This window comes from Nilaparvata lugens, chromosome 3 (assembly GCF_014356525.2).
Source record: "Nilaparvata lugens isolate BPH chromosome 3, ASM1435652v1, whole genome shotgun sequence".
Classification (NCBI taxonomy): Eukaryota; Metazoa; Arthropoda; class Insecta; order Hemiptera; family Delphacidae; genus Nilaparvata; species Nilaparvata lugens.
Window position 1 is genome coordinate 93,542,486 of NC_052506.1, and position 20,334 is coordinate 93,562,819.

Here is a 20,334-nt window from a genome sequence, read left to right on the forward strand (position 1 = left end):
TTTGTTGAGAGAAAAGGATTTTAATCAAAACTTATTGATTTGCAACTTTATAGATGAGTACAAATATACATTTCAGTTATCACTTATCTAGAAACAGAATATTTAAATAGCACCTGATATAGCAATACTGTACACAGAATAGTACTAAAATAATAATTTTCTTCATGAGTCACTAGAACTAGGGAAATTACATTTTTCATACCTAATGCTACAATTATTGCAGCATTTTATTCATGAGTATCCGTTTATTGATTATTTTCCATTTGATTATTGAATTATATGATTACTAATAAGGAACTACAGGATTCATACAATAAAAGATTATTAATATTATTTCATAACACGCGGTTTCTTGCACTGGGTAAAGAATTGAATATGTTTATTTATATACGGTACTCCTATAGTCTTATACACATAATGATTCATATATACAGATACGCAGGAAGACTTTGTATATAATAAAACACTTGGATTGAAACTCTCTTCGTTCATATTTTTACAGAGTAATTCATGTTTTCCAACTCAAACAATCGTATTTACTCTTAGAGCTGTTGCTTCTCTAAAACTCAAACTCACACAAAAGCAATTATTCTAGACACTCCTACTTCGTTCCGCATTGGATATTATACATATAATTAATGATGAATAAAGCTGGGATTTCCTTTGTGCGTAAATGCCGTCGTCGACCACGACAGGGAGAAAATCTCAGATTGGGAAGATTTCAATTTGCCTACATACCTGAAAGATTATGTTCGCAATTATGTTTTAATGAGGCAGGTTGAGCTTATACTTTTTTATACTTTTAAATGGCAATATTGATATTATTAGAAATGTTTAATTCTCTAATAATAGAATTTATTCTGAAAAGTTATTTGATCAGCTGTTTTAGCACATTTGGACAATATGAATGTCAACAATGCTTGCCGTCGTCGACTGCGGAAATTCATGCACAAACGAAAATGCACCTTATTAACAACAAACAATCGGTATCTTACTTTGGATCTCAATATGGTGTTGATAGAACATTCCTAGGACACAGAATGTAGGCTACCATACTGAACCCTAATATATTTTCTATGATAAACTACTTTTGGGATAGCATATATATGGCGGTATTTTTCCATAATACTCAGTGTGTTCAAATGTTAAAGAATTTCTGATGAGCTGATCCATTCGATCTCAGAATACTTTCAGTTGAACTCCAGACGAATTTTTCTATTAGCCTTTACATACAGATCAACTAAGATATTGGGTACCTATAGTTTATCTTCTCTTAAGTAAGCTCAGTTTTGGAATTGATCATTGAAATTTTGACACCTCTAGCGATGTCATCTTATCTAAACAACTAACTAAAACTGCAGGCCCAGCAGAATCGATCACAGTAGAACACTCCCATCTCTCAGTTTTCTGAAGCGACCAGACGACGTTTTCTATCAGTCTTTACAGGAATTAAGTTAACTAAAATAAAGGGTGTTTACTGGAAACCGCATGGTTTTAAAAAAAGCCACAAATTTTTAAATTTTGAACAAAAAACTTTACTTTTCTCACACAATGTGTTCTACAAACTCGGAACTTTGAAAATATTACAAAGAATCATGTAGCAAAAATAGGTAGCATGGCGTAGGTGGCGTCCTTCCGATTGAATACATTCTTCCAGACGCTCCCTGAAGTTACGCATCGCATCTCGTAGCATTGCTCATGGAATGGCTTGGATTTCCTTCAACTCTTGCAATGTGCGTGGTTTTTGGGGTTTCTTGAAATCGCGTGTTTACGCTGAACAACCAGGCACATTTCTTGAAATTCCAAGTTTGTAGAACAAGACATTGTGTGAAAAAATAGAGTTTTTGTCAAAACATTTTTGGGTTTTCAAAATGGGAACTCATGCGGTTCCCAGTAAACATCCTTTATTACTAATAAAAACAAAATAAGAAATTTATAGCACCCTTTATTTTTTAAAAAACTTTAAAATAGTTCAACAACTAGTTTTGGTGATCAAACCATCGTCAGGTTATAAAATAAAATAAAGGGTGCTTCAAGATTTTTATATTGTTTTTATTAATTTAAAGAGTAGCCCACGTGAATGAAGTGTTTTTACCCTTTATTACTATATCTTCTATGGAGTGAGCTCAGTTTCGGAGTTGATCATTCGAATTTTCACAGTCTATCGATGTGCGACCCACACACCTCTTGGGATCACAGTAGCTCCACCGCTGATTGAGATCAAAGCACAGCTTCGTTCGCCGCCATTTTCTTCGGTTTGGGCGGATGAGCGCTGTTCAGGTCACTCTGAATCTCGGCCAGTGTCTTGCCCTTGGTTTCGGGCACCAGGAACAGGATGAAGACGGACGACACGAGGCAGCAGAGCGAGAAGAGGAAGTAGTTGAGGTAGATGCCGATGTGGTCGGCGATGACCTGGTAGAGCTTCATCCAGAAGAAGGAGGAGATGGTGACGCTGATGGCGACCACGGCTGAGGCGAGGCCGCGCGTGTTCGAGGGGAACAGCTCACCCTGGAATGTGGCCACCACTGGGCCCAGGCCGGCCGACAGTATCACACAGTAGCCGGTGATGCTGCTGAATGCCACCCATCTAAAACACAAACTCTAACATCACTACTGAACTACGGTGTAAAGCTGGGTTTTCGTTTGTGCGTAAATGCCGTCGTCGACCACGATGAGGATCTCAGATTGGGTAGATTTCAATTTTTCTGAAGAACCTAAAGGATTATGTTCAATTATGTTTTCATGATGTATTGTATAATGATTATTGAAAAATAAATAGATAAATAGGGAAGGTTGAGTTTATACTTTTAAATCACAATATGTTGATATTATTAGAAATGTTTTGATTCTTGAATAATAAACACAAATAATGAAAATGTACTCAATCAGCTGTTTTAGCACACTTGAAATTTGCATATAAATGTCAACAATGCTTGTCGTCGTCGACTGCGGAAGTAAACGCACAAACGAAAATGCACCTTTACTCAAACATCTTCTACACTATTGTCATACACCTTCAGAAAGTAACAAACTCTGTAACTTAGTAAGTTACTTTGTGATATGTGTAATTGAATTTGTTGATATTGAATTGTGTATGCTGACAATGCAGAAGTTCTTTAAATGTTGTGAAAAATAATGTAAATGAATAAAAATGCAAATGACTAATTTGAATTTGAAACTCACACACACGAGTTACGGGAACATCCGCCTCAGAATCGATTAAAAAAATCCAATTCCTCTTGTATTCAATATTCAGAAGTATCCATCCATGACCAGCGCTTGCTGGTTTTTCCAGAATAATTCAAGAAATTGTGAAATTTTCTAAAAAAAGCTCAGGTCAAGATAGGAGCGGTCAGTCCTGAAACCACTGTATTTATTGCTTTTTCATCCAGGGAGTAGAGTGAGTCGAACTCACAAGCTTTGCATGAAGTGGCCTATCAAAGAAATTGATTTTTCATATTAGCCTACTTTATTTTTGCTGTGTGTTAGAACATTCACTATAATTCAGACATAATGAACTATAATATGAATATTATCAAACATCTCAACATTCTACTTGTAAGCACAATATCATTATGCACTTTTCTTATGCAAAAGAAAAACATAGGCTATACGTAAAAATAGGATCAAAAATGCAGGATTATCTAGAAACACGGATCATCCTATCCCAAAAATATAGAGGAAAGACATTTAAGGAGGAGAAAATAGAACATTTGAGACTTTTATACCTGCAAGGTAGAATAATAATTATGTGGAATAGAATACAGAGAATCTTGACGTGTAGTAGATAATATGTAACAAAATTGCAGGCTATCAAACCAAAATTGGCTTGCTGTATCAATCCAACAGCAGTAATGATGAGATGTTTAACAATGTTCTTACAGTTCATTATATCAGTATTACAGTAAATGTTCTCAAACACAGCAAGAAGAGAAAAACATGGAAAATCAAGATCCGAAAGAGGGCACTTCATGAGAAGCTTGTGAGTCTGGCACTCAACTCCCTGGATGAAGAGGCAATACAGTGTGTTTTCTAAGCTCTGTGACTGACTTCCTATCTGATCTGAGCTTATTTGTAGATAATTTTACAATTACTTGTCCCAATCCAGAATCCAGTCCAATCTGGTCATGGATTGAGACAACTGAATAATGAATACTTTATTATTCATATCACAGGAGCCAGCAGGTATAGCATCTCATGATTAGTTTTAATTTATTTTTGTTTGAAACAATCTAATTCATCAGTTTTTGCTGGTGTAACTCAATTTGTAGTATTGTTTAATAAGTATTGAATAGCAATATAAAATTTAATCAGAGAAAATTTTGAACATAATAGATAATCCAGCAAATCAGTAAAAACACATCTCATAGTTTTTTTAACTATAGAAGTTTGTGTTTCTTTCTTGGTTCCACATTTTTTGAATAGCTTAATATTATATTGTTACAAAGTGATAATTGAGTGGAATATTTCTAATTAATTCTTTAATTAAAGCCATATAAATTCTAAATTTATATTTTCTATGTTCATTTTGGATTAAAATTGTACAAGTGAAATCCTAGCCTTAACTTGGTCTGTCATCACCTACAAATTTGGAAGAAAAATAGCACTAGGACTACCTTATTATTATATCTACCAATGTTATTACATTAGTGTCATTTGTATATCTCATCTTACAAGATGAGAGAGAACAATATTGTTATTCATAGTTGAGATAGGTAGGCCTATAAAATCAATTCAATATAATATACACAGAGATAAAATAGAATAAGGAGAAATAATAATTCGGGAAACTAAATAACAAGGCATAAGAATAGATACAAAGAGAATTGATGTGAATATTTACATCCACAGATACCTGCGCCATTATGTTACATAATAAAATATGTGAATGAAGCTGTTTCTTCACCTGTAGCTGGTTACATCGATGCTAGTCTTTTCCTGGAGGAAATAGTAGACGCCAGCGATGAGTTCACATACGGCACAGCCGAGCGCCGAGGCCAGCATAAGTGGCTTCCGACCCATTACATCCACCACACCACCTGCGAACACTGTTGCCATCAACACCAGCAAACCCATCAGGATTGTGCACTCGTCCGGTGTCAAACCTAAACACAACACACAACAATCTTGTTCAGAATATATGTACCGTATATGAATAATAACAAAATTATTACAATTACTAAATATTTCAAAGTTGTTTTAGAAATAGTAAGGGCTATGTCTACTATTTGTTTCCCTCTAGGTATTTTCGTCATCAAATGAAATAAATGAATATAAAATATCCAACTGTCAGCTCGCTATCACCTTAATTCAGGATACTGACAGCTGTTAAGCTACTGAAGCTCTTTTTTCCGTCATAATACTGTTCTACATAGTTATTTTATCATAATGATATTGTAAAACATGTCAGTATTATGAATAGATTTCAATTTTCAATTTTTAATTTCACTTATTTATAACATCCAACTGTCAACTCGCTATCATCTTATTTCAGGATATTGACAGCTATCAAGCTATTACTGAAGTTCTTATTTTTTCGTCATGATACTGTTCTATATAGTTATTGTATTCTAATAATACAGTATTGTGAATGAATTTCAATTTTCAATTTCACTTATTTATAACTTAGTCAATCCTAAGAGATGAAGATATCAAAAATTTATACACTCTGAAATACATGCAAGTGACCGTTCAACAAAGATGAATAAAATGTTATTACCATCAACTTCTGTAGATCACAGAGCGTGAGAGCGAACATATTTTGAAAGCACTATTGTAAATGTTTATATTAAAGCAACAGTACATGATTGGCTGACAGAGGGGGATTAAAACAGAACCATCCACAATCACAGCTTACATTGTAGATTTAGTTTTTATTTGATTGCATTGTTTTAATTATTTACTCTAATTTTAATGAATTCGTAATACATACAACTCATATACATATCCGTGTTCCGTTCCAGCTACAATTCGTAATATAACCCAGTATTCCTACATAACCCAGACACCTAATCTAGAATGAAAGTAATATCAAGTCATCGGTTTCCACAATCGCATTGGCTAGTGAATAAAATGGTAAGACACTGTACTAGTACCGTTAGTGGATAAGACAAATTGAGAAAGTGAGTTAGAACATGGAACTTTGAAATCATAATATCAAAAAACAACTCATAAACATAATTACAACCAGTAGCCTACAGTTCTATCATAAATATCGTATAAAATATGAAATATTATTACTGTACTTATTATATGAACTATTTTATGTACAGTTTACAGAAAATACTTGATCAAATATCACATTTCACCCACTCACTAATTTTTGTCACAAAAAATGACTGTTGTCTAATGACTATGTGAACGTGATATTTTCGAGCTCAAAATTAAAGTGTTTTTATTCTCTATTTTGTGAATTTAGAGTTTGTTCCATGTTTTACAAAAGTTTTATTATTAGTCTATCCAAATTTAAAATTCTTTCTTTTATTCTAATTAATATTTTCAGATTGTGATTTGGTGTAGAAATTAAAATGGACATAACCTATGTATAATATTTGGACAATTTGAAACTGAATCAGGAAATTGAAGAAGTGCAATTGCCTGTTTTTTCTTTTCCGATCATTGTATTGTTTGTGCTAACCTAATAATCTGGCCACAGAAAATTGAAACTTCTGCAGTACAAAGATAATCACGAAACTGGATAAATCATCATAATGGGAAATGGCAAAGACTTGTCATGGTGGAGTGGATAAACGTCATTATTACCATTTTTAAGGGGATTTTATAAGGATGTTTTTAGTCACTTTAGTGTGAATTCGTATCCATTATATAGTTCAATTCGTCTTCTGTGCGTTTCCGCCAACCAAATGATACCAATCAATCATGGTGGACAAGTTTTTCTTTGCCGGTAGTGCCATTTTGTGAGTGAGAATATTCATTTTATCAATCTGTATTATTTTGTGGCAAATATTTGAATTTGAATCAATCAGTCAATCATCTTTATATGAACAGCCTTACCCTCTTTGGCATCAGCGGCGCCGAACGTCTGCGACGCATACGTGAGTATGGCGGTGATGCCGGACATGATCTCAGCGAGTGCAGCTATCAGCACAATGAGCAGCGCCTTGCGATTGGCTGCCGTCGACACGAGGTCGTTCCACGAGCCCTTCCTCAGCATCTCCTTCTCCACCGACATTTTCATGCTTTGAAGCTCCTCGGACACGCGGGCGGGTGAACTCTCACCTCGGAGCCATGCCAGCGCCACGCCTGCCTTCTCTTCCTCGCCCTGTGTGTTGCCAACCACGTTATTATGACACTAAGAGGCATGGATATTGTCTTATAGAGCCTATAAAGTGTGATTGCCCAAAAGCCTGTTGAATTTCGATCACGATTTTAAATGGCAGGAGAACCAATCAGAGAAGCCTTTTTATCAATGACGTTGTCTATAAATGACTATAATCTAGCTACAAAAAATTGAAGCTACTGCAGTACAAAGACTTGTCATGGTGGAGTAGGTAAATGTCCTTATTACCATTTTTTGGGACATTTGTATTTAATTTAGTCACTAGTGTGAATTTATATCCATTCCTTTTTATCAAAAAAGTCTTCTCTGATTGGTTATCTTTGCATCTAATCATCATTCAAATTTAACAGCATTCTGAGCAACCGGGCCTAAGGCATTTCGCAAGTGACGTGACACTATGGATACAGGTGGATTCCCACATAACTCAGTGTCAGTGCGTCCGGTCCAGTGAGAATTTCTCCCATAATATATAAGTACGATAAGTTCCAATGGGACTATTCACACTTGCTCGGCCGAGCTAAATAGGAATCATATAGGTCCAATCAGAACTCAATCGAATAATATTTTTAATGTGCCGGTCGGTCACTTTCTCTGATGCTGATATGTGGAAATTCACTGAAGCTATGGAAATTACAGTCTTAGGGCCAGACCAGATTATAGTCCTACAAATTTACTTCAGACTTGAAGGAATATGCAACGCAGAGAAATGGAGGGAGATCAGCCAATAAAAGCGATTATTATAGAGTCATAAGTAGAAGTGCAGTTGCCAATTTGTCAGTCTTCTGACTGCTTTCAGACAAGAAACTTCGCATGTGTAGCATGAGCACATGAACAGTCACTAAAACGCTGGCCGCTTCAAAACGGCAACATCGCGCCTCTGTATCCCTCCCGCTGTATGCTTTCTCTCCTGCGCATGTCCATCCCATGTATGAATTAGTTATTTGTATATCTACTAGAGTGAAAAGTACTGTTTTTTCTCCCTGAGGGAAAAGTTTGAAGCCCTAGGCGAAGCCAAGGGCAACAATTTTCCTGAGGGAGAAAAAACATTTTTCACTCGTGATATACACAACATTCTTCCTCCACCTAAATTTTTATAAAAACTGTAAATAAAATAATTTTTAAAAACGTAAGTGACCGAACAATGTGTTACAACATAATCCAAAAAGTAAACAGCTGGGCTGGCTTGTAATCACAGTTCTCCCGACAGCACTATGCACTATCTGTTGTTGTAACAACAATGGCCGCCACAACTACATCTGTGATGAAGATCCCGTTTCAAATTTGATTAGTTAATGAGGAATATTCGTTGGCTGGTATTTGAATAACATGGAATGAAAAAAAAATTATACATTTTTTTTTAGTATAGTGATATGAAGTTTGTAATAATTTTAGCATACAAACATAAATTTCATATATTGATGAAATGTCTGATTGAGGTATTGAATTTAGTTGGTTTAATGACTACTCTATAAGCTTCCTCATCTGAGCATAGATTACCATCCATCAACAGAATTGTATCATTTGTACTGCTGTTATTAGATTAAAAAATGTATTTCTTATTTTTAGAACTCGTGGCTGGAGCTCAAGGCTTCTTTTTCCAGTCACGCCAAAAACTATTGTAATTAAATGATTATTTTATTTGTAAAAATATTTCTTGTATTTGGTAATAAATTCATTATTCATTCATTCCATGATTTTCCATTGAATTATCATCACAAATTCGATTAATGCAAACTACAATAGAATGATGTGTATAAATTACCTTCATGAGCAGATAATAAGGCGACTCAGGAATCCAGACAAAGGTGAGGAGGAATATGAGCGGGAAGGCGAGCGACACATAGGCCAGAGTCTGGTAGGACACGTAGGGCCCCACACAGTACTCCGTGAGGATGCCCATGTACCACATGCCCTGGAAGAAGGCGCTCAGAGCTCCCCTAATGTCGGCGCCCGCTATCTCCGCCAAATACATTGGCAGCACCGTGAACACTACGCCCATCGCCAAACCTGTATTGCAGACAAGTCATATCAGAGAGGGGAAGAGACAAGAGAGTTTAACAAAAAGATATCCAGTATAAAGTGCACCCTAAAGAGGTTCATGTTTTTTTCCAATATAACCAATATTGGAATAGCGATTATTTTCTTATTTGCTTCTGTCATTCTCAGAACGGATTCATATATCCTCAAAGGTTAACTTACGACTTACGTAAGAGAATTGAATAGGTTCACACTGGTGAATTTATGAGATTTCATAACTTGAATCACATATGGGATTCATGAGAATAACATAGAAACTGTTGATTTAACAGAACAATTACAGAAATATGTTTTAACAAAGTGTAATTACAAATCGATTGACACTTCATATTTGAAGATTGAATGAATTAAGTGAGATATGGCAGCTTTAGTCATAGGTGACCACTGAAGTGCACACCAAGGCATGCTGCAAAAGTCTGCCTCAATAATTCAATAATCTCTATTTGCTTGGCATCTTATATTAGTCAGCGATTTCAGATTATTTAAAACAATAATAGAACGTTACATCACCCTACAAAGGTAGGTCACCTATCACTGAAGCTGCTATATCTCACTTAATATTTGTTTAACATTGACAAATAAGCTGTCGATCGATATGTAATTAAATTTACTAAAAAAGACTTTCTCCTGTAATTTGTTTGTAAAATCAACGGTTCTATGAATTTGAAAAATTGTCATAATTTTTTTGTAGCTCTGTCCAGATGCTCTGTGCTAAGTTTAGCTATTATTTTGAAAAAAATAAGTGGTGAAAAAAGGAAAATGATGACTGTATGAGTAACTTTATGGCTGTGCTATTAAGCATTTAGCGGAGAAATTATTATATTAAGACTGTGCAAAGGCTAAAAATAAACTTTCTACTAGTGATATTTTTCAAAGTTTTTCGATTCGTATATCATCAAGCTATCAAAATGAAAAAGTTTTCTTAGGAAAGCATTTTTTTCTTACTATTACTTTTTGAGATATGAGCGCCTAAAGTTTAAATTTTTGGGACAGAACATTTCAAATTCGGCAAGAGATAAATCCATGAGATTTATAGGATGGATTCTTCATGGTATTGTTGATCTAGTAAAACAAAAAATTTCTGAAAATATTAATTTTTAAGATAGTTATTCAATTTACCAAAAATAACACAACTAAAAGTTATTCTTGGTTATTTCTAGTAAATTGAATAACTATTTTCAAAAAAAATATTTTCAGAAAATTTTTGTTTTACTAGATCAACAATAATACCATGAAGAATCCATTCTTTGAATCTCATTGATTTATATCTCACCGAATTTGAAATGTTCTGTCCTGAAAATTCAAACTTCAGGCGCTCATATCTCAAAAAGTAATGATCTGGAAAAAAATGTTTTTCTGAAAATACTTTTTCATTTTGATAGCTTGATGATATACAAATCATAAAACTTTGAAAAATATCACGAATAGAAAGTTTATTTTTAGCCTTTGCACAGCCTCAAGGTCTTTCGGACAGTTTGAAAATGACATTTACTTATGTTTCTTACACAGGAACAATGCCCTAGAATATTAGTGGAGAGTTCGGAAACAATCTGTATCTATGAAGAAGAAATGCAGGTTGATGATGATGGTACAATATTGTGCTATTTGCTACAATAGATCGTAATTCGGGGGTGCGCCCCGGTGACTCACCCTGCACAAAGCGCACAAAATAGAGCACAAGGACCGATCGTGTGGCAAGCACCAGCAGCCAGCTGACAATGTACATGGGTGCAATGGAGAGGAGACAGGGCTTGCGACCCCACCGGTCCACTAGCAACCCGAAAGGCAGCGGCGTCACGAAGTTCCCCACCTCTATCACGCTGGCCACCCACGAGCTCTCGTCCGCCGTCATCGGCACCTCGCTATCCGGCCCTACAAATCAATCAATCAATCAACAAAAATAATTTATTCTGTTTTCTTTCAAAACAATATAAACTACACGATGAGATTTTTTCCTAATTAAGTACGGTAGGCTATTCTAATAGGGCTATTATTAGGGCAATTTAGTGAAGTATACGTTTTAATGGCAGTGGAGGAAGATTGAAGGACTACGTTGCCGAACCTCTGTCTTGTTAATGCCTTCTATAGACAGTATAGCTGATACAGGTTTATTAACTGTTCATTCTTGTTTAAAATAATCAATTATATATTTATTCATTAATTAAACAATATACTGTCATCATAATAATATTATGATCAGGGAGAAAAAACTAGGCTGAGCCTGTACTATTTCTCTCCCAAATTTTGATCAAAAGTTAATATTGTCCAAATGAGGCTATGAATCACATAATAATTTTTGATCCAGGAAAAGTAGTTTGAATATTTTGAATTTGGAAGGTTGATGGATGAAATAAAATTAATTTATACGCCAAAGAAAAAAGGTTGAAAAATTAAAAAAGTTGAAAAATAATTCACTACTTTGAGAAATTTGAAGCCATGAAATTACCAATTTTTTTATAAATCAAGTAAATTTTCACTTGTTATAATATTGTAGAACAAGTAAAAATATGTTACTTGTGCTCTGATGATGACGTTCATAAAGTGAATTAGTTGCTTCATATGACGAAAATTTGGGTAGGTACATAGGCTAGCATTTTCCCTCTACTTTATAACTTACGGTTATATTTCATTAAGCAAGAACTTATATTTTTAATAATTTCATAATGAATTTTCATAATTAAGATTGAATATTTTTTAAATTAATTATTAATTTTACATTGTTAAAAGACGATCTGGCAACAACGAAAAAAAGACGATCGAAAAAAAGATAGAGCGCTATCCGCTTTGTTGAATGATAGACAGGCTAGTAATACCATATTGCTAATCAAACACTGCCATTATAACGTGGACCTCACTATAGTATCCTACCCATATAATATTTCATATCAATCACTACTATCGGCGATAATATGTGTTATCGGATGGGCACGTTAAACTGTCGGTCCCGGCTGAAGTATGACAGTCGTAAGGCCCATTGACGGCTCAAATTATATATTCAGGCGAGGTGGAGCTTCCGTCAGAATATTATTATTATCATTATGCCATTAACAAACAGTGGCACTATCGCAAGACTAGAAGACGTCTCTGATATAAAATATGAGGGTTCCAGTTTAACTCTCTTATTATACAAGATAAATGTACAAAAAATGAATAATTTATTGACTTTTTTCTTTAGGGCTACTTTTAATATAAATAAAAATATAAATCTCTATAAAACGGGTACCTACCTTTAAATTGTTTAAAATATTTTTTTCTGAATAATTTTTATTTTCAATAAATAAAATAATTCATTAGACATCCTAATATAGTGAGGTCCACGTTATAATGGCAGTGTTTGATTAGCAATGGTATTGCTATCATTTAACAAAGCGGATAGCGCTCTATCTCTTTTTCGATCGTCTTTTTTTCGTTGTTGCCAGATCATCTTTTAACAATGTAGAATTGATGAATAATTAACAAAATAATTCAACTTATTCATGAAAATTCATTAAAAAATTATTGAAAAATAGAATTTATTGCTTACGGTACTGAAATTGATTATTTCAAACGAGAATGAACAGTTGATAATAAAGAAGGGCTCAGAGAAATAATGCACATAGTCAAAAAAGCAAATTTTACAGGAGAACGTTTTTGAAGAAAATGCTACATGGACTCTGTTCATTTTTCCTCTGAGCTTGTTCGTTATTACATGTCAAGCCATGGACTTGACATGGCAATAGTACAGCATGCTAGCCATCTGTTGCAATGAAAATCTCAATTTTGAAAATGTTGGACTATGTGCGTTATTCCTCTGAGCCCTTCTATTATTACATCAATAAGCCTGTATCAGCTACCGTCTATAGAAGGCATTGACAAGACAGAGGTTCGGCAACGTTGTTCTGCTATCTTTCTCCACTGTCATTAGAACGTAGACATCACTGTAGTGCCCTAATAATATCTGTTAGAATACTTAATTAGAATTTATCTCCTCGTGTGATAAATATTATTTAATCTTAATCATGAAAATTCATTATAAAATTATTGAAAAATTTAATTTCTTGCTTACTAAAATATAATTGATTATGTTAAACGAGAATGAAGAGTTAATATTACATCAATAAACCTGTATCAGCTACCGTCTATAGGAGGCATTGACAAGACAGAGGATCGGCCACTCCTATCTTTCTCTACTGCCATTATAACGTGCACCTCACTACCGTATAATATTGTCTGATATAAAGTGTCTGATAGTCCCAGTTTGACTCTCTTCTATAGTATACAAGATAAACTGTACAAAATGAATAATTTATTTTCAGTTGAATAAAATACCGTAATTCATTAGACATCCTACTAGATAATAGTGGATATTAGTTAGTACTACTAATACTACTTGATATTGGAATAGAAAAAACGCACACAGCAACTGCAAACTCGATCATACAAAAATCCCTCCCCAGATGCTCGAATGTTGCAACACACACTCAGACGTCCGTCTGTCTATTTCCTTTTGGACGCACCCCCAACAGTAATAATTTCGTTGAAAACAACAGAACTATACCTCTAATAGAATTCCCCAGCCTATTATATTCATATCTATTTTGGAATCTATTAGAATCAAATTTATTGATTATATACAAAGAACAAATCATTAAAACAGCCCAAAACTGCTCCTTTCGCGAATTTTGATTAATAAACTGGTCCAAAAAGTAGGTTATATTATTATATCTAGCAGATCATATTTATTTATTTATTTATTTATATTATTTATTTATTTATTTATTTATTTATTTATTTATTTATTTATTTATTTATTTATTTATTTATTTATTTATTTATTTATTTATTTATTTATTTATTTATTTATTTATTTATTCATTCATTCATTCATTCATTGATTTATTTATTTATTTATTTATTATTTATTCATTTATTCATTCATTCATTCATTCATTCATTCATTCATTCATTCATTCATCATTCATTCATTCATTTATTTATTTATTTATTTATTTATTCATTTATTTATTTTACAATATCTCTTTAGAGACAACAGGTCGAAACCCACAACTGCCTCCTTAACTCAAATCATAATAATGTCAAATTACTATAAATTAATACCTGATCATAGACCTAGAATAGAATTAATACCTGAATAATACCTGATTATAGAGTCTGAAATAGAGATAATCCCTGAATCTCTGAACTTCCCCCCCCCTACCAATGAGAAGCTTCTGTAGAACTCCCCCTTCAACTATATTTCATAGTTGAGAATTATAATGTATGTATCAATGTATAAATAAATAAATAAAACTAGGAGCGTTATTGATGAATTTTATCGACAAATTTTAATTGTCAACTACTTTACCAAAACAACACATCAGCTCCCAAAAATCCCCAATAAAGTTAGTAGTACCGTACCTCTGCTGTTCCAAATAACATACCTAGTAATCCAACTAGAATAGGTGTGATCCAGCCTATTGTAGATCCTGCCATGAGAACGGAAATTGAGCCTGAAATGATAAAAATCGATAGTTTGAGAATAATATTAATATAATAGGGATATTATGTGTACGGTACCGTACGGTATATATGAGAAAGTAAAAAATACGCATTACAGAAATACCGGTATCTCAAAGTGTAGGAGTTTAGAAAATGTTATGCAAACTTGCAAATTATACCGTATATCGTCATGCCATCAAGACGATACAAATTAGAATACAAATTATCTTTCGAGAGATACAAATTAGAATACCGTACTCTATAGTTTTTGTCTTGTGATAATCAATGACTGTCTGGAGAAGTACCGTACCTTTTGTACCAAATTGAATTCAGTTTGGGCCTAATGGCCTTTATGGGCTAATAGATAAATATATTATTATGTGCGGACGATAAGGGAATCTTGTTTGATGGATAGATAGATAAATGTCTTTCATGGATAGATTTGAATATCTATTATATATTTGATGGATGGTTTATTCTCGTGATTCCATGGTAATGATTAACTGCTATTTTTGGGTTTATATTTTTGTTTTTACTATTGTTTGGTTTTTTGGGTTATTAGATATATTTTACATTATTCTGTAAACTGCTCAATGCAGAGAATAACATTTGATTTGATAATGGGGTTAGAATCGATAGGTCATTGAATCAATGCTATTAAATAAATACAATTGGAATTTCTTATTTTTTCAATTGACTATTTAGCATACTGTTATAGATAAAATCACCTACCTACAATCCCACAGAAAAAAAAACTGCTAAGATGGGAAACAGGTACGTTGGTAGGCTTGAGGACGGCATCAACACGAGCTGCGGCTTCCCAAGCGAGCTCAAAAATTCTATTATTTTCAGAAATTAAGCATTTAGCGGAGAAATTATTTATTAAGACTGTGCAAAGGCTAAAAATAAACTTTCTACTGGTGACATTTTTCAAAGTTTTTCGATTTGTATATCATTAAGCTATCAAAATAAAAAAGTTTTCTCAGGAACACATTTTTTTCCGATCATTACTTTTTGAGATATGAGCGCCAGCACGGCAAATGTTTAAATTTTTGGGACAAAACATTTCAAATTCGGTAAGAGATAAATCCATGAGATTCAGAGGATAAATTCTTAATGGTATTGTTGATTGAATAGAACAAAAAATTGGAAAATATCAATTTTTGATTAAGTTATTTATTAAAAACGACAAAAAATTACTTTTAGTCAAGTTATTTTTGGTAAATTGAATAATTTTTAGTTGAGTTATTTTTAGTAAATTGAAAAACTTTTTCAAAAAGTGATATTTTCAATTTGTTTTATGCTTTATTCAATCGGAAATAGGTACCATGAAAAATTTATCCTCTGAATCTCATGGATTTATCTCTTACCGAATTTGAAATGTTCTGTCCCAAAAATTTAAACATTAGGCGCTCATATCTCAAAAATTAATGATCGGAAAAAAATGTTTTCCTGAGAAATTTTTTTTATTTTGATAGCTTGATAATATACTTGAGAAACTTTGGAGAATATCACCATTAGAAAGTTTATTTTTAGCCTTTGCACAGACTTAATATATTAGTTGGAAAATGTAGCTGTGGGATATAATATGAAAAGGAGTAATCCTGAATAAAAGTTACTATTGGAAATAACTTACTTGCATAAAATGTTATAAGGAGAAATAATCATAACCGACAATATACGAATAGAAGGAATAAACTCAAATGAAATTTTTAGAGTACTTATCTTAAATGAATCTAATAATTTGTAAAAAAAAATACTCACTGCATACTGCTGCTGCATACTGTCGTCTTCCACTTGGAGTCAGAATTGCCAACATTTTCTGGCATATGTATTTTATCTTCAGAGGGATGAATTTCACGACGCTCCACCTTTTATTTGATGATAAATGTTATGGAGTGCGATATGTGACGTCACGTTGAAAGCCGCCGGCAGTAGAGAAGTACCCGAACCGATTGAGTTCGAATAGACAAGTTTGTTCAGGTCACCGCTCATCGCTCCAAAACAAAACAAAAGACTGATCTCACAATATTGTTGGTAAATGGTTTAAAGTTCAATTCAGCTCGTAAAAACTATTTGAAGAACCATTATTGACCGGAACAGAGACAATTGTTCAGAAAAACGTTTATGTTTGACGAAAGATGAAGAAAGATAGCCTATCGGGCTTTCTCCTCTCATCTCTTTGTGAAACTTTAAAATATTTTAAAAGTTGGATTGTAGAAATTCTTCAAATAAAGTTCAATTAGAATGAGAATATTCCGTGGATATAATTGCGTTAATACATTACTTCTGTGCCAATATATTAGACATCGAATATTATCAACTCATATTATTAGCTTAAAATTTGCAAGAGCAAGTAGCAGTACCGTAGGCAACTTGGTGGATGAAGCAGAAACCTGTATCAGGCCTTCATAATAATATTAATCAAACAATAGAATAAAAAAATCAATCAGATTCTTGGATAGTGGAATTATGTTGGAGGATTCCAAACATTTTGTAAACAAATCAATCAGATTCTTGGATTGTGGAATTACGGGAGGATTCCAAACACATGGTAAATTCTTATTCACCAGAATTCATTATATTTGTATCAATAAACACTCATTAGCAAATTATATTATTCACTTTAAAGTTTGAGAGAGATACTATAGAGATATAATATAGGCTATGTTTCAGGCCTGAAAAGATCCTTGAGAAATTAAAAAAATAAATAGAAAACTTCACGAAATCTTAAATCTAGATAATTGAAGAAAATGGTTCTGAGTTAAAAACCTTTCTAAGTTGAGGTACGGCATTGGAGCTTCTTATTAAATAACCTCCTGAAGAAGTGTTTGAAAACTATAAAAACATTATTATGAAATGCACTGTCCAAATTACTGTTTTTTGTCAGGTTTCACAGTAGAAGGCTTATTACTACTGTGAATGAATGCAGGCTAACTAGGAGCCTACTGAGAGAAGACTGACCGCCAGAGTTTGATTTTCTCATGTTATCAGTTATCATTATGTTGATGCGCTAGGTATCTCTCGTACCAGCCTCTTAAAATGAGATAGTAGGCTACTCTCTCTTCTTCTCTGTCATCTCAAACGCATGCAATATACAGTAAGTTACGCATACTATATTATCTCGACCGATATTATAGCTATGAAACAGCATAGATACCGTAGTAAACAGTCTATTACCATACTTCTTTCTTAATGACTATATCTGATTGAATAGTTGAAATCTTATAAATATATCAAACATATCAAATCTGTAAATGCATGAGTGGAGAGTGAGGTGATAGCTATGAAGTAGGCTACTACTTCAGTTTAAAGCAAAATATTTTTGTCTAGAATTTCTGTACCTATATTTCATAATGCCCTACTACATCTTGGATTGCTCATTTCAAAATATTTATCTATATTCAATGAGTAAGTTGTCCACGAAGATGAAACAGCAAACTATTTTTCATCTTTAATGTTGTTCAGCAGCCTAAACCATTATTAATTAAGTACCTAATGGTATATATAGGCCTACCTATATAGTTATACCAGTTATTCAACTGTATGGAAATTTTCTGTATTATTGTTGAATAAAATGAATATTCTATTCTATTCTACCATTGTTCCAAAAAATATCGTGGTTTTGGTAGTCTAGTGTGATAAATTTCAATCTAAAAGACTTTCTATATTACCTGGAGAATAAACATACAGGCTAAGACTACTTAACATAGAGTAATTCTTGGAGATGATCTAAATTTGATAGTCCATGGGCGACAAGTTTTTTCATTACAATTCTGTACTTGAAGAAAAAGCATATATAGGCTACTACTGGACAAAGAGTAATTCATCATGGAGATGATCCAAATTTGATGAACAAAAATTTGATGTTCATGATGGACAATAGTACAAGATGGTATTGATCTTGGAGAAGATTATTTTGCCAAAACGTTCAAGCATCTTATCAATTATAATATTGATTTTATACCGGCTTAGTTGAAACTAGAATTGTATATTGCTCTCACATATTAGACTATGAACATAATATATAGCCTATCAATAAATATTGATATGAAATAGTATTGAGGCACCGCCAATCAATGTCAGTATTTTTTGTTCATATATTATATCTTATTGTGTGAATATAAGCCTAAATTAATATTCAAGCTAGATATTCTAGCTGCAGGGGTGGGGGGCGTTGGTAAATATCAGTTATTGCCTACAGTAGTGAAGTAGTAGCCTGCTTAGAAGGAGTAGGAAGAGGAGGAGGAGGAGGGAGAGGAGGAGCAGGAGGAGGATGTCTATAAAATCTGTAACAGCAAAAATAATTATTGTTGTAGAGGCAAGAGTCTTTAAAGGAAGGTATAGAGTATTCTACGTTTGGCAAGTCGCTCTAAATGATGAGACGATCTTATGATTTCCCATGAATTATGAAGTCAGTTCTTGTTGACATAATTTTTCTCAATAATTATAATATATAAAGTTTTTTTTTCAAGTTTGAACAGAAATAAGCTTCCTAATTTTTTATTACATTTCGAAAAAAAATACAATATGAGGTGCGGGAAGTCCATCTTGTCCCCCATGCTAGCTGTAAAGTATTCTTCTTTATTATTTTTTTTTTTTTGAAATGAAAAAATTCTTTATTAGGCGTATTGTAGTGTTCGAGGTATATATAAATATATTTAACCTGCACATTCAATATCTCACTGAAAATTGTGGGTTTGAGTTTTGTAAGTCTCCTACTGAAAAATACCTAATATTTTTATTTTTAATGCATGTAAATTCAATATGGAAAATTAAGATCAAAAGTATAATAACAAAATTAACCCCACTAAGACAAACACAGAATTAATACACTTACAATCTATGAAACGTAGACTTGTAGTTGGCCGCAAATAAATAAATTAATATTACCATTCACAAACATAACTCAAGCAAGTACATTTCTTCAAGTGACGGAACTTACTCAGTGTGTGTTGATTGAAGCAATATGTCTCAATAGAACTTGATCAATGTGACAGTGCTAAAAGTTCGAAGACCAAGACGATCAATTTGCATTTCCTCAAATCAAATTTATCTAGATGAAAAAGAGATCTGTGAAAAACTTTGAGTACACATTCAGATTGAGAGCTGTCATAATACACACTGAATTGATAGGTAACAACTGTGGATACAGGTGCTGTTTGTCATGGTATATTATGTGTTTTGATACCTCTTTTTGAAAATGAACATAAAGCTTTATAGTTTAGTTTAATCTGAAAACTACGATCTACGGTAGACTATTAATGTAGGCCCTGGTTAGGTACTGATGACTACTCAATTCAACACTACACTGATGACTACTTAATTCAACAAGTCCAATTAATGCACTCTCACAGTTATTTAATGAGAATGATATGAAAAAATAATATATTAGTACAGTCGACTACAGCCGAAAACTCCACGCTCATCAATTTGAATTTGCTATTCCCATTATTACATTTTTTCTGAGTTTCACGTGGAAAAATTTCAAATTTGAAAAATATTATTTCAATATATTA

General features: G+C 33.1%; 1 protein-coding gene across 2 annotated transcripts; it reads right to left on the reverse strand.

Moving 5' to 3' along the window:
- Positions 1–19,780, reverse strand: LOC111058285 (facilitated trehalose transporter Tret1). Of its 2 annotated transcripts, none has more exons than XM_022345791.2 (8): positions 19,656–19,780; positions 16,580–16,812; positions 14,758–14,826; positions 10,988–11,209; positions 9,063–9,307; positions 7,015–7,282; positions 4,907–5,105; positions 1–2,587 (listed from the first exon to the last, which is right to left on the reverse strand). In XM_022345791.2, exons 2-8 carry the CDS (start codon positions 16,632–16,634, stop codon positions 2,221–2,223), a joined length of 1,425 nt encoding a protein of 474 aa, XP_022201483.2. In that variant the 5' UTR covers positions 16,635–16,812; positions 19,656–19,780; the 3' UTR covers positions 1–2,220. The 2 variants fall into 2 exon arrangements, with proteins under 2 accessions (XP_022201483.2, XP_022201482.2); XM_022345790.2 differs by lacking the exon at positions 19,656–19,780 and adding an exon at positions 17,588–17,776 and having other exon boundaries at positions 5–2,587.
- Positions 19,781–20,334: the final 554 nt, after the last annotated feature.